We start from the raw sequence: 15,310 nt of genomic DNA, 5'->3' as shown, positions 1-15,310 counted from the left end.
TTACCAAACCCAGTTACCAGCTTCTGCAGTTTCTCACATGAATCAGCCACCAGCGCTGTATCATCAGCGAACAACATCTGACTCACTTCCCAAGCTCTCTCATCCACAACAGACTGCATACTTGCCCCTCTTTCCAAAACTCTTGCATTCACCTCCCTAACAACCCCATCCATAAACAAATTAAACACCCATACACGCACATATACACACATATACATATTATACATACACAGAGATATCCATATATACACATACATATTCAGATTAGAAAGGGTAGTGAGTGGCGGAATGAATAACTAAAGTTGTTAGTGAAAGAAAAAAAAGAGAGGTTTTGGATGATACTTACAAGGAATGAGCGGAAACGAATGGGAGATGTGTAAAAGAAAGTGGCAGGAGGTCAAGAGGAAGGTGGAAGGGTTAATAAAGAGGGCAAATGAGAGGTGGAGCATGAAAGAATCATTAAACTTTAAGGAAAATAAAAAGATGTTTGCTTTTCTAAGTATTTCTCACCTGATCCACACATCCTCTACCACTTCTGGATTTGTATGTAGCATTTATGGATCTGGAGAAGGCATATGATAGAGTTGATAGAGATGCTCTGTGGAAGGTATTAAGAATATATGGTGTGGGAGGCAAGTTGTTAGAAGCAGTGAAAAGTTTTTATCGAGGATGTAAGGCATGTGTACGTGTAGGAAGAGAGGAAAGTGATTGGTTCTCAGTGAATGTAGGTTTGCGGCAGGGGTGTGTGATGTCTCCATGGTTGTTTAATTTGTTTATGGATGGGGTTGTTAGGGAGGTAAATGCAAGAGTCTTGGAAAGAGGGGCAAGTATGAAGTCTGTTGGGGATGAGAGAGCTTGGGAAGTGAGTCAGTTGTTGTTCGCTGATGATACAGCGCTGGTGGCGGATTCATGTGAGAAACTGCAGAAGCTGGTGACGGAGTTTGGTAAAGTGTGTGGAAGAAGAAAGTTAAGAGTAAATGTGAATAAGAGCAAGGTTATTAGGTACAGTAGGGTTGAGGGTCAAGTCAATTGGGAGGTGAGTTTGAATGGAGAAAAACTGGAGGAAGTGAAGTGTTTTAGATATCTGGGAGTGGATCTGTCAGCGGATGGAACCATGGAAGCGGAAGTGGATCATAGGGTGGGGGAGGGGGCAAAAATTTTGGGAGCCTTGAAAAATGTGTGGAAGTCGAGAACATTATCCCGGAAAGCAAAAATGGGTATGTTTGAAGGAATAGTGGTTCCAACAATGTTGTATGGTTGCGAGGCGTGGGCTATGGATAGAGTTGTGCGCAGGAGGATGGATGTGCTGGAAATGAGATGTTTGAGGACAATGTGTGGTGTGAGGTGGTTTGATCGAGTAAGTAACGTAAGGGTAAGAGAGATGTGTGGAAATAAAAAGAGCGTGGTTGAGAGAGCAGAAGAGGGTGTTTTGAAATGGTTTGGGCACATGGAGAGAATGAGTGAGGAAAGATTGACCAAGAGGATATATGTGTCGGAGGTGGAGGGAACGAGGAGAAGAGGGAGACCAAATTGGAGGTGGAAAGATGGAGTGAAAAGGATTTTGTGTGATCGGGGCCTGAACATGCAGGAGGGTGAAAGGAGGGCAAGGAATAGAGTGAATTGGAGCGATGTGGTATACAGGGGTTGACGTGCTGTCAGTGGATTGAATCAAGGCATGTGAAGCGTCCGGGGTAAACCATGGAAAGCTGTGTAGGTATGTATATTTGCGTGTGTGGACGTGTGTATGTACATGTGTATGGGGGGGGTTGGGCCATTTCTTTCGTCTGTTTCCTTGCGCTACCTCGCAAACGCGGGAGACAGCGACAAAGTATAAAAAAAAAAAAAAAAAAAAAAAAAAAGATGTTTTGGAAGGAGGTAAATAACGTGTGAAAGACAAGAGAACAAATGGGAACACTGGTGAAAGGGGTAAGGGGAAAGTGATAACAACAAGTAGTGATGAAGTGAGAAGGAGATGGAGTGAGTATTTTGAAGGTTTGTTGAATGTGTTTGAAGATAGAGTGACAGATGTAGGGTGTTTTGGTTAGGGTGATGTGTGAAGTGAGAGGGTCAGGGAGAATGGTTTGGTTAAGAGAGAAGAGGTAGTGAAAGCCTTTCAGAAGATGAAATCTGGCAAGGCAGCAGGTTTAGATAGTTTTACCATTGAATTTATTGCTTGGTAAGGATATTCAATGTATGTATGGACCTTGGTGAAGTGCCTCAAGATTGGTGGAATGCATGTATAGTGCCATGGTACAAACTACAGACATAAGTTTGTTAAGTATTCCTGGAAAATTGTATGGAAGGGTATTGATTGAGAGGGTGAAGGAATGTACAAAGCATCAGATTGGGGAAGAGCAGTGTGGTTTCAAAAGTGGTAAAGGACATGTGGATCAGGTGTTTGCTTTGAAGAATGTGGGAGAAATTATGGATTGTTAGAAGCAGAGAAAATTTTTTATCAAGGATGTAAGGCATATGTACGAGTAGGAAGAGAGAAAAGTGACTGGTTCCCAGTGAAGGTCAGTCTGCGGCAGGGGTGTATGATGTCTCCATAGTTGTTTACTATGTTTATGGATGGAGTGGTTAGGGAGGTAAATTAAAGGGTTTAGGAGAAAGGGACGAGTATGCAGCCTATTAGGGATGAGATGGCCTGGAAAGTGAGTCGGTTGCTGTTCGCTGATGATACAGCACTAGTAGTGGATACAAGTAAGAAACTACTGAAGGTGGTAACTGAGTTTGGAAAAATGTGTGAAAGGAGAAAGTTGAGAGTAAATGTGAGTAAGGGCAAGGTTTTTAGGTTCAGCAGGGTTGAGGGACAAGTGAATTGGAAAGTAAGTTTGAATGGAGAAAAATTGGAGAAAGTGAAGTGTTTTAGATAACTGGGAGTGGACTTGGCAGTGAATGGAACCATGAAAGCGGAAGTGAGTCACAGGGTGGGGGAGGGGGCGAAGGTTCTGGGAGTAATAAAGAATGTGTGGAAGGAGAGAATGAGAGCAAAAATGGGTATGTTTGAAAGAATAGTAGTTCCAACAATATCATGTGGTTGCAAGGCATGGGCTATTGGTAGGATTGTACAGAGGAGGGTAGATATGTTGGCTATGAAATGTTTAACGACAATGTGTGGTGTGATGCATTAAACATGACAGCTAGAGACTGAGTGTGAATGAATGTGGTCTCTTTGTCTGTTTTCCTGGTGCTAACTTGTTGAAGCAGGGGGCAGCGATGTTGTTTCCTGTGGGTCTTGGTGGCACTGGGAATGGATTGGAATAGGTAAGTAAGTAAGAACAGTGAGAAAGGAAAAATAAATTGCCCTTAAAATTGTATATACCAAACCACAGATATCATAAGAACTTCATTACCACAAACTTTCTATTTTGAGGTAATCGTGGAAATGATTAAGATATTTTTCAATCTGTGACGCTGTTTTTAGTCTCCCAGTTTTCACAAGTATACCTTTCAAAACTGATTTCTAATACAGTATATTTCACATTGTAATATCCATAATAAAGCCGCTATTACAGAGGTAATTGCCATATACTGCCTATACGGAAATGTTTATAACATCTTTTAATATCTTTATCCCTGGGGAATGGGGAGAAGGAATAGTGCCCATATATCCCCTGCAACTAAGAGGGGCAGGAGCAGGTGGCTGGCAATCCTCCCTTCCTGTATTACTTTCCAAATAAGGAACAGAGCAAGGGGCCAAGTGAAAAATTGTCACCCTAAGGCTCGGTCGTCTGTTCTTGATGCTACCTTACTCATGCAGGAAATGGTGAGCATGTATGAAAAAAATCTTATGCTATATCTTGTTTCACACTTATTTTTTCTTCACAAGCATTTGTACATAAATAATTGCTTTATGATACTGTACCAAATACACCCATCCCTTGCTTTATGCTGGGTTCATATTCTGCAAAATCTTCACACAAAGAGAAATTGCTTGTATCGAACCAATGACCATACAGAGAAAAATGGGATGCATTATATTGCTTCTGACATTGAACAAACTTAGCTATCCATCCTTTTCTTGTGTGAATGACTCTGGCTCAGCTACATTGTCTTCTTTACATAAACATTCACAAATCTTCAGAGATTTAGACCTCAACTGAAGGTTATCATGGCAGCTTTTCTTTTTCATCTCACACTCTACATACAACGAGAGCATTTTCTCAGTAAGTGAATTTCTAACCCTTGTGGCTACCTTGGCAGACAATTGAGTACTGCAAACCAAAACACTTTGAATTTTCTCTGCATTCTTCTTTATGTTGTGGATTGTAAATTTACCAAGGTTGTAAGCAGCCCAAGTGTTGACACTCCCTTACCAGCATCAGCACAAGATTTCTCACTTCATTCCAAAGATCAGAGAGGTTCTCCTCAGTTCAACTACTAGTCTTGGGGTTGGAAAAGATGTTGCAGGACATTTGGATATCATATTAACAAACACAAACACAATAGGTCATAGAAATATCACATTAGCATGTATACCCAAATTGAACAAGAAGCACAGATTCACAAGCAAAGGAGGTAACTACAAGACTGACCCACTTGTGGGACCTTGGCACATTCCACCCAAGACCCACACTTACCGCACCCGCCAACCTTCACTGAAGTATTGGTTCACTTTCTACCATATACACCTGTAAAGCAGTCAATTTTGATCAGCAGCCAATTTTGATCACATTAAAAGGGGGTTCGTATAAAAGTAGATTTCTCGCAACATAACGAAATTGCATCTTTGATCCCCCATAAAGCAAGGGCTAGGTGTATAAAATATAAAAACTTTACTATTACGAGGCAATTATGATGAGGTAATTATGACTTTCTGCATGGAAATGTTCATGATTTTCTCATCTGCAATGCAGTTTTCTGCCTTCCACTGTTTCTCTAATCCATCTGTTCATAAATCATTGGTCTATAGTACTATATATGTACCATAAAAAATATATCTATAGCTATTCATTATATAAAATATGTATTTTCTTCACACAAATTATGTACTTATAAAATGCATAATAAATAACGTATAATATAATACATCATATAACCCTGGGGACAAGGGATAAAGAATAATGCCCACACATCCCCTGCATGTCAGAAAGGGCAATTAAGAGGGGCAGGAGGCTGGAAACCCTCCCCTCCCATATTACTTTCCAAAATGTGTAACAGAGGAAGGAACCAAACAAGTCTTTTTTCTCAAAGGCCTAGTCATCTGTTACTGATGCTATCTCACTCATGAGTGAGACAGGAAACATGTATGACAAAAAAAAGAAAAATTATATCATATATAACAGGCAATACAACATATAATATAAAATAAAACATACAGATGAACAACACGATACAACTACATAACCATACCATGGCTGGCAGGTTCTCCATGGTAAATTCACTCAACGCATGAATACATTTGTAGCTTTACGCAGTCACAAGTTATATTTTCCATATTTCTGCATTTTGAACTTTTTTCTTTTGCATCTAGTGCACATACTTTTTTCCAGTTCTGCTGCTAAACCTGAATTTTGGATCTTGAGAGTTCAAAACAGTAGATGAAGTTATAGCTAGTCCAGGAATCTGAACACTTCTTTATTACCATATACCACAATCATTAGTTTCTCTGGATGAATAAGACTGGAAGGTATCTGAATCATCTTTATCCTTATAAAGTATCATGGGTGACTTTATCATCATTACAGCTCTACTCTCCCCTAATATTTTCTATAATTAATTGTCTTATAAGCCACATCTCAACCTACAATTAATTTTGATAAAATAATACACTCTGTGATATAATCTACCTGTGTACATGCAAATTTACCCCTACCAATGGCAGTAACTCTTGGAAAGACAATAAGCAGCAGCCTGACATCTTTCAAAGAAAAGGAATAAAAATTCTAGTGTCAAGCACTGATGAAACTACTATGAAGGATCAAAAAGTGACTGCTGCATAAATGCAAAGTAATCAGTTAATAGATTAATGAGTAACTGCATAATTATTTAGAAGTAGTGGATGAGATAAAGAAAGATTACGTAAAACGTACCAGGTATGATAATGAGTAATGCTTGATTGAAAACTTTGTTTAGGCATCATTCAGTGGGTAATAAAATGACTGTTCAGGAGACTGAAAAAATAATCTAAATATTCTAGCTACAAAATTCCCATATAATTTTCAGCTGTACCTTCAAATATCATACATTTTTCATATTTTCATACATTTTTCATATTTTCATTTTAAAAAATAAAATTCTACCACTTTCAGCCATGTTTCTGAGGACTTGGTGACTCTTGGTATTGAATGCAAACCTATGACATCTTGATGCTGCCTCATAGCCATTCAAATATATGTATCTAAAAAATTAGTACAAGATTACTAACATTAGTTTCTAATACTTAACAACGTACATATCCAACAAAAACCACTACAGGATATGGCAACATTCTCTTCCTTATGAAAGGGTCCTAGGCAGTCACCAACCAGTCAGGTGCATCTATGATTGAATCAGTATGAGATTTCAGAGAGCACCAAATATCCAGGGTTATGTTCACTTAAGCAAACTGAACACTAGCTGAGGATATGTGGGAGTGAACAGAGAAGGTGTTTGCACTTCATCACCTCATATAAATGAGAGTGTAGCTAACAAAGGTTTTTCTAATATCTTGTTTCAAAATACTTGACTAGTAATAAATTTACATGTTCTACACCTAGTAAACGATACTGCACCTATTCTATGTCCAGCAGAAAGGTCAACAATCTACAGTGGGTGAGCCTAAGTAATAATAAAAAGTTGTCAAAATGCATCTCCAATGATGCTATATAACAGATATCAATCACTTTTCATTTAAAGCTACTGTCAGGAATAACTAGTAAACAAAAAATTTATTTTCAAAAAAGCTTATCTCAGCTGCCAATGAAATTTGCAATATACTAATGCTGCAAAACAAAATTACTAACAAACTACATTAAAAGTTTTAATGTCTGTATACAACATACTATATACAAAGAAATTAATACAATCTTCCTATTTTCACCAAATATTTTGTTGTTCTTCAGTATAGCATCAATACTTGTATACAGATACCAGAGAAGCCAGTTCAAATTTTTTATTAAAACATGCCACCTAAGCCTTACATCCTTTTATCAAAAATTTATTTCATGAAACCATTTCATACACAAAACCAACCATATCTGCACCACCAATTACCTTTCATAATATGTATATTTCATATGAAAATTTCACTGTGAACCTTTTGTTATTGCAATTAAAACTAATCTTATCTACACAGGATATACAATACCTCATGTCCAACAATAACATGGAAAGGCACACTGCAATTTACAACAGTTCCACTTCTATGCCCAGGCTCTTGTTTTGCATTCTTTAATTACAAATGATGAATAACATTTGACAGTAACATACACATTAATTTTCATATTTCCCTTAGCTTTGTCCCCTGAAAAATCTTCTCATGTTAGTTCCTTGATATTAAAGCTGAGAAAATGAATACGACAATTCCGTCTAAAACCTAGCATTTTGTACTGTTAAAGATAACCACCAAAACCCATTATCATCACCTACATAATTTTGTCTTTGCAGGCCTTTCCAAAGACATATATGATATCACCACACCTATGTCATAAAAATTTTTGTTTGCCACTTTATATTCAATATGTTCCTCATGAAATATATCAACAGTAAAATTTCAACTCCTGTTTTCCTGTACACCATCTCTTTAGTACAGAACACTGGTAGCAAATTGCCTATGGGAAAACAATCCCCTTGGGTCTGTGATTGAAAACAAAAAATAAGCATTTTAAGCTTTTACAAACAAAATGTATTTCATCATTCAGTATCTAAGCTCCACAGGTACAAAAAGCACTTACATGTGGTCATAACCATATATTCATAGTGAGGGGGAAAATGTGTCTATGTACAATATTCCAAAATACGAGAACATACAAACATAAAATGGACAAGTTATCTACAAATGTATCTAATGAATAAAATTAACTGAAGCAGGTGATAACATGATTCCCACACTAACTAGAATAATAAGCAAGTATGAGAATATAAATGTGATTTATGGGATGATATTTTATAGGAACTAGTCTAGTCCTCTCCTCTAGTAAGTATGAAAACCACTGCATTAAAAAAGAAATCTATGGCGTGAATATTCACATTCGTCTATATATAATGTATAAAGGAATATATGGGCAACCATAACCATACCCTACAGCACTAGTCAAATCTCCATTTCTACCCTGAGAGGTCATTGTGGTTGTACATATTTTGGTCATAGAGTTCAGCCTTTATTAGTCGTCCTCCAAAGTATCTGCCGTTCAAAGCCTCCTGAGCAGCTGCACTTTCTGGAAATGAATAAAGAAAAAAATAAATACAAATTACATATGAAGAGCCCCTACAAAAGTACCCTAGAGAATAAAAGGATACAAATAAGCATCTTTTTCATACTTGGTCAACATTTCCCGCATTAAGACAGCAGAGAAGAATATGAAAAAGCCCTTATTCACTCACTTCCATTCTCTAACTATCATGTGTAATGCACTGAAACTACAGCCCCCAAACTCCAATGACATTTCAATGCTTTCCCCTTGCCACTTCATATGCCCTGGTTCAGTCCAGTGATAGGACATCAACCCTGTACACAACGTTTCAATTCACTCTATCTCGTAAATGCCTATCACCCTCCTGCATGTTCATATTCCAAACACTCAAAATCATTTTCCCTCCATCCTCCCATCTCCAGTTTGTTCCCCACTTTCTCCTTGCCCCTCCATTTCTAACACATATACCCTCTTCGTCAACCTCTCCCACTTCATTTCCTCCAAAAGTCCCAAACATTTCAGCACACCCACCACTCTCTTAAACTAATCTTTTTATTTTCTTTTTTTTCTTTTGTTAACTCACATGCATGGAAGAAACAGGTAGAAATATAAGGTAGGAGCATTAGACAGTAGAAGTCATTAGAAATATTAGGTAGGAGTCTCTGCAAACACTGTGCTAGACTTGCCCTCTGCCAATGGCACTAACATGCATCAAAGATATATATAGATAGCCTCTGGAAATACTGTCCAGGGGATGCCCTTTGCCAGTGTGGCTTGTTAAGGGTGAGGCAACTAAAGGCTAAGAAGCAGCACTGGATTTCATTAGTTATGCAGACTCTATTGCCAGAGCCAACCTTTTGAGGGAGTTCCAGTTGGGAACAGACATGTATCTGTTGTATGTTATGCCTGCATTGGTTGGAGTTTTATTTTAGAGGTAGTGATAGTCCATTCAAGGAGACTGAGGGTGTAAGTTGGATTCACGTCTGTCTGGGTTTAAGAGTGACTGAAGACTTCTGTTGAGATGTAACAATTCTGTTCTGTGAGAGCCTTTTTCCCCATTTGTATGAAGTAGTGCTGCATGTCTGTTGCTGTTACTGCAGTGTCAGGGTGTTGTGATGTGATTGTGAGATCATCTACATATAAATGAATTGCATGTGGTGCTTTGCTAGAGATAATGGGAGATTATACAGGAAGAGCAAAGCGGACTGGAGAAACGACAGGAGCTAGGGGGACAACACAAACAAGTTTCTGTTTTAAAGGTGAAGTCACTATAAGCAACTCTATCTTAGCCACCATTATGAAACTGGCTAACTACTTTTTCTCGTAGTTGAAGGTCATGTCAAGTATATTATGTATGATGATGTGTTGGAAAAGAGTCAAATGCTTTGCTGATGTACATTGCCACTAACATTATGCAGCAGGGCAGCCGTGGTTATCTGAAGCCAACTAGGATATGCTGTGTTAGGACATTGTGTGGCATGGTAGTTGAAAGGTTGGTTCTGATGCCATGATGCGTGTGCGAGAGTGGGATATTTTGTTTGATTCTGTTGGGATCTGTTTCTCACATAGTTTGGACGATGATAAAAGTGATATTGGGTAGTAGGTAGAGAGCTAAATGTTTGTTTTGGATGGTATTGAGATTGGTGTTATATTGGTAAGCCATGTGTGTATATATATATATATTTTTTTTTTTTTATACTTTGTCGCTGTCTCCCGCGTTTGCGAGGTAGCGCAAGGAAACAGACGAAAGAAATGGCCCAACCCCCCCCATACACATGTATATACATACGTCCACACACGCAAATATACATACCTACACAGCTTTCCATGGTTTACCCCAGACGCTTCACATGCCTTGATTCAATCCACTGACAGCACGTCAACCCCGGTATACCAAATCGCTCCAATTCACTCTATTCCTTGCCCTCCTTTCACCCTCCTGCATGTTCAGGCCCCGATCACACAAAATCTTTTTCACTCCATCTTTCCACCTCCAATTTGGTCTCCCTCTTCTCCTTGTTCCCTCCACCTCCGACACATATATCCTCTTGGTCAATCTTTCCTCACTCATCCTCTCCATGTGCCCAAACCACTTCAAAACACCCTCTTCTGCTCCTTCAACCACGCTCTTTTTATTTCCACACATCTCTCTTACCCTTACGTTACTCACTCGATCAAACCACCTCACACCACATATTGTCCTCAAACATCTCATTTCCAGCACATCCATCCTCCTGTGCACAACTCTATCCATAGCCCACGCCTCGCAACCATACAACATTGTTGGAACCACTATTCCTTCAAACATACCCATTTTTGCTTTCCGAGATAATGTTCTCGACTTCCACACATTCTTCAAGGCCCCCAGGATTTTCGCCCCCTCCCCCACCCTATGATCCACTTCCGCTTCCATGGTTCCATCCGCTGCCAGATCCACTCCCAGATATCTAAAACACTTCACTTCCTCCAGTTTTTCTCCATTCAAACTCACCTCCCAATTGACTTGACCCTCAACCCTACTGTACCTAATAACCTTGCTCTTATTCACATTTACTCTTAACTTTCTTCTTTCACACACTTTTCCAAACTCAGTCACCAGCTTCTGCAGTTTCTCACATGAATCAGCCACAAGCGCTGCATCATCAGCAAACAACAACTGACTCACTTCCCAAGCTCTCTCATCCCCAACAGACTTCATACTTGCCCCTCTTTCCAAAACTCTTGCATTTACCTCCCTAACAACCCCATCCATAAACAAATTAAACAACCATGGAGACATCACACACCCCTGCCGCAAACCTACATTCACTGAGAACCAATCACTTTCCTCTCTTCCTACACGTACACATGCCTTACATCCTCGATAAAAACTTTTCACTGCTTCTAACAACTTTCCTCCCACACCATATATTCTTAATACCTTCCACAGAGCATCTCTATCAACTCTATCATATGCCTTCTCCAGATCCATAAATGCTACATACAAATCCATTTGCTTTTCTAAGTATTTCTCACATACATTCTTCAAAGCAAACACCTGATCCACACATCCTCTACCACTTCTGAAACCACACTGCTCTTCCCCAATCTGATGCTCTGTACATGCCTTCACCCTCTCAATCAATACCCTCCCATATAATTTACCAGGAATACTCAACAGACTTATACCTCTGTAATTTGAGCACTCACTCTTATCCCCTTTGCCTTTGTACAATGGCACTATGCACGCATTCCGCCAATCCTCAGGCACCTCACCATGAGTCATACATACATTAAATAACCTTACCAACCAGTAAACAATACAGTCACCCCCTTTTTTAATAAATTCCACTGCAATACCATCCAAACCTGCTGCCTTGCCGGCTTTCATCTTCCGCAAAGCTTTCACTACCTCTTCTCTGTTTACCAAATCATTTTCCCTAACCCTCTCACTTTGCACACCACCTCGACCAAAACACCCTATATCTGCCACTCTATCATCAAACACATTCAACAAACCTTCAAAATACTCACTCCATCTCCTTCTCACATCACCACTACTTGTTATCACCTCCCCATTTGCGCCCTTCACTGAAGTTCCCATTTGCTCCCTTGTCTTACGCACTTTATTTACCTCCTTCCAGAACATCTTTTTATTCTCCCTAAAATTTAATGATACTCTCTCACCCCAACTCTCATTTGCCCTTTTTTTCACCTCTTGCACCTTTCTCTTGACCTCCTGTCTCTTTCTTTTATACATCTCCCACTCAATTGCATTTTTTCCCTGCAAAAATCGTCCAAATGCCTCTCTATTCTCTTTCACTAATACTCTTACTTCTTCATCCCACCACTCACTACCCTTTCTAATCAACCCACCTCCCACTCTTCTCATGCCACAAGCATCTTTTGCGCAATCCATCACTGATTCCCTAAATACATCCCATTCCTCCCCCACTCCCCTTACTTCCATTGTTCTCACCTTTTTCCATTCTGTACTCAGTCTCTCCTGGTACTTCCTCACACAGGTCTCCTTCTCAAGCTCACTTACTCTCACCACCCTCTTCACCCCAACATTCACTCTTCTTTTCTGAAAACCCATACAAATCTTCACCTTAGCCTCCACAAGATAATGATCAGACATCCCTCCAGTTGCACCTCTCAGCACATTAACATCCAAAAGTCTCTCTTTCGCACGCCTGTCAATTAACACGTAATCCAATAACGCTCTCTGGCCATCTCTCCTACTTACATAAGTATACTTATGTATATCTCGCTTTTTAAACCAGGTATTCCCAATCATCAGTCCTTTTTCAGCACATAAATCTACAAGCTCTTCACCATTTCCATTTACAACACTGAACACCCCATGTATACCAATTATTCCCTCAACTGCCACATTACTCACCTTTGCATTCAAATCACCCATATATATATATATATATATATATATATATATATATATATATATATATTATATTTTTTTTTTTTTGCTTTGTCGCTGTCTCCCGCTTTTGCGAGGTAACGCAAGGAAACAGAAGAAAGAAATGGCCCAACCCACCCCCAAACACATGTATATACATACACGTCCACACACGCAAATATACATACCTACACAGCTTTCCATGGTTTACCCCAGATGCTTCACATGCCCTGATTCAATCCACTGAAGCAAGTATACCACATCGATCCAATTCACTCTATTCCTTGCCCTCCTTTCACCCTCCTGCATGTTCAGGCCCCGATCACACAAAATCTTTTTCACTCCATCTTTCCACCTCCAATTTGGTCTCCCACTTCTCCTCGTTCCCTCCACCTCCGACACATATATCCTCTTGGTCAATCTTTCCTCATCCACCCTCTCCATGTGCCCAAACCATTTCAAAACACCCTCTTCTGCTCTCTCAACCAAGCTCTTTTTATTTCTACACATCTCTCTTACCCTTACGTTACTTACTCGATCAAATCACCTCACACCACACATTGTCCTCAAACATCTCATTTCCAGCACATCCACCCCTCTGCGCATAACTCCATCCATAGCCTACGCCTCGCAACCATACAACATTGTTGGAACCACTATTCCTTCAAACATACCCATTTTTGCTCTCCGAGATAATGTTCTCGACTTCCACACATTCTTCAAGGCTCCCAGGATTTTCGCCCCCTTCCCCACCCTATGATTCACTTCCGCTTCCATGGTTCCATCCACTGCCAGATCCACTCCCAGATATCTAAAACACTTTACTTCCTCCAGTCTTTCACCATTCAAACTTACCTCCCAATTGACTTGACCCTCAACCCTACTGTACCTAATAACCTTGCTCTTATTCACATTTACTCTGAACTTTCTTCTTTCACACACTTTACCAAACTCAGTCACCAGCTTCTGCAGTTTCACACATAAATCAGCCACCAGCGCTGTATCATCAGGGAACAACAACTGACTCACTTCCCAAGCTCTCTCATCCACAACAGACTTCATACTTGCCCCTCCTTCCAAAACTCTTGCATTCACCTCCCTAACAACCCATCCATAAACAAATTAAACAACCATGGAGACATCACACACCCCTGCCGCAAACCCACATTCACTGAGAACCAATCACTTTCCTCTCTTCCTACACGTACACATGCCTTACATCCTCGATAAAAACTTTTCACTGCTTCTAACAACTTGCCTCCCACACCATATATTCTTAATACATTCTACAGAGCACCTCTATCAACTCTATCATATGCCTTCTCCAGATCCATAAATGCTACAAACAAATCCATTTGCTTTTCTAAGTATTTCTCACATACATTCATCAAAGCAAACACCTGATCCACACATCCTCTACCACTTCTGAAACCACCCTGCTCTTCCCCAATCTGATGCTCTGTACATGCCTTCACCCTCTCAATCAATACCCTCCCATATAATTTACCAGGAATACTCAACAAACTTATACCTCTGAAATTTGAGCACTCACTCTTATCCCCTTTGCCTTTGTACAATGGCACTATGCACACATTCCGCCAATCCTCAGGCACCTCACCATATGAGTCATACATACATTAAATAAACTTACCAACCAGTCAATAATACAGTCACCACCTTTATTAATAAATTCCACTACAATACCATCCAAACCTGCTGCCTTGCCGGCTTTCATCTTCCGCAGAGCCTTTACTACTACTATATATATATATATATATATATATATATATATATATATATATATATATATATATATATATATATATTGGAAAGGATCACAATTTTGCGCGTGATCAAGATATTCCTATGAGTCCACGAGGAAAATGAAACACGAAAAGTTACCAAGTGCACTTTCGTGTAATAATCACATCATCAGGGGAGACACAAGAGATGAATATAACAGTCAATTGATATACATCGAAGAGACGAAGCTAGGACGCCATTTGGTAAACATGTGATTGTCCAAAACGACAATCACATGTTTACCAAATGGCATCCTAGCTTCGTCTCTTCGATGTATATCAATTGACTGTTATATTCCTCTCTTGTGTCTCCCCTGATGATGTGATTATTACACGAATGAGCACTTGGGAACTTTTCGTGTTTCATTTTCCTCGTGGACTCATAGGAATATATATACATTTTTTTTTTTTTTTTTTTTTTTTTATACTTTGTCGCTGTCTCCCGCGTTTGCGAGGTAGCGCAAGGAAACAGACGAAAGAAATGGCCCAACCCCCCCCCATACACATGTACATACACACGTCCACACACACAAATATACATACCTACACAGCTTTCCATGGTTTACCCCGGACGCTTCACATGCCTTGATTCAATCCACTGACAGCACGTCAACCCCTGTATACCACATCGCTCCAATTCACTCTATTCCTTGCCCTCCTTTCACCCTCCTGCATGTTCAGGCCCCGATCACACAAAATCTTTTTCACTCCATCTTTCCACCTCCAATTTGGTCTCCCTCTTCTCCTCGTTCCCTCCACCTCCGACACATATA

General features: G+C 39.7%; 1 protein-coding gene across 4 annotated transcripts in view; it reads right to left on the bottom strand.

Annotated features, from left to right (window-relative positions):
- Positions 1–7,081: 7,081 nt before the first annotated feature.
- hfp (Poly(U)-binding-splicing factor hfp) overlaps positions 7,082–15,310 on the bottom strand; it is a 525,647-nt gene continuing 517,418 nt past the window's right edge. For all 4 annotated transcript variants that reach the window (XM_071679802.1, XM_071679803.1, XM_071679805.1 and 1 more), the window contains one exon: positions 7,082–8,360. In XM_071679802.1, coding sequence (XP_071535903.1) covers positions 8,251–8,360 — 110 coding nt within the window. In that variant the 3' untranslated portion in view covers positions 7,082–8,250. The remainder of the gene's footprint in view (positions 8,361–15,310) is intronic.

The sequence above is a fragment of the Panulirus ornatus genome, chromosome 30 (genome assembly GCF_036320965.1).
Source record: "Panulirus ornatus isolate Po-2019 chromosome 30, ASM3632096v1, whole genome shotgun sequence".
NCBI classification, from domain to species: Eukaryota; Metazoa; Arthropoda; class Malacostraca; order Decapoda; family Palinuridae; genus Panulirus; species Panulirus ornatus.
This window is presented reverse-complemented; position numbering and strand designations above follow the sequence as displayed.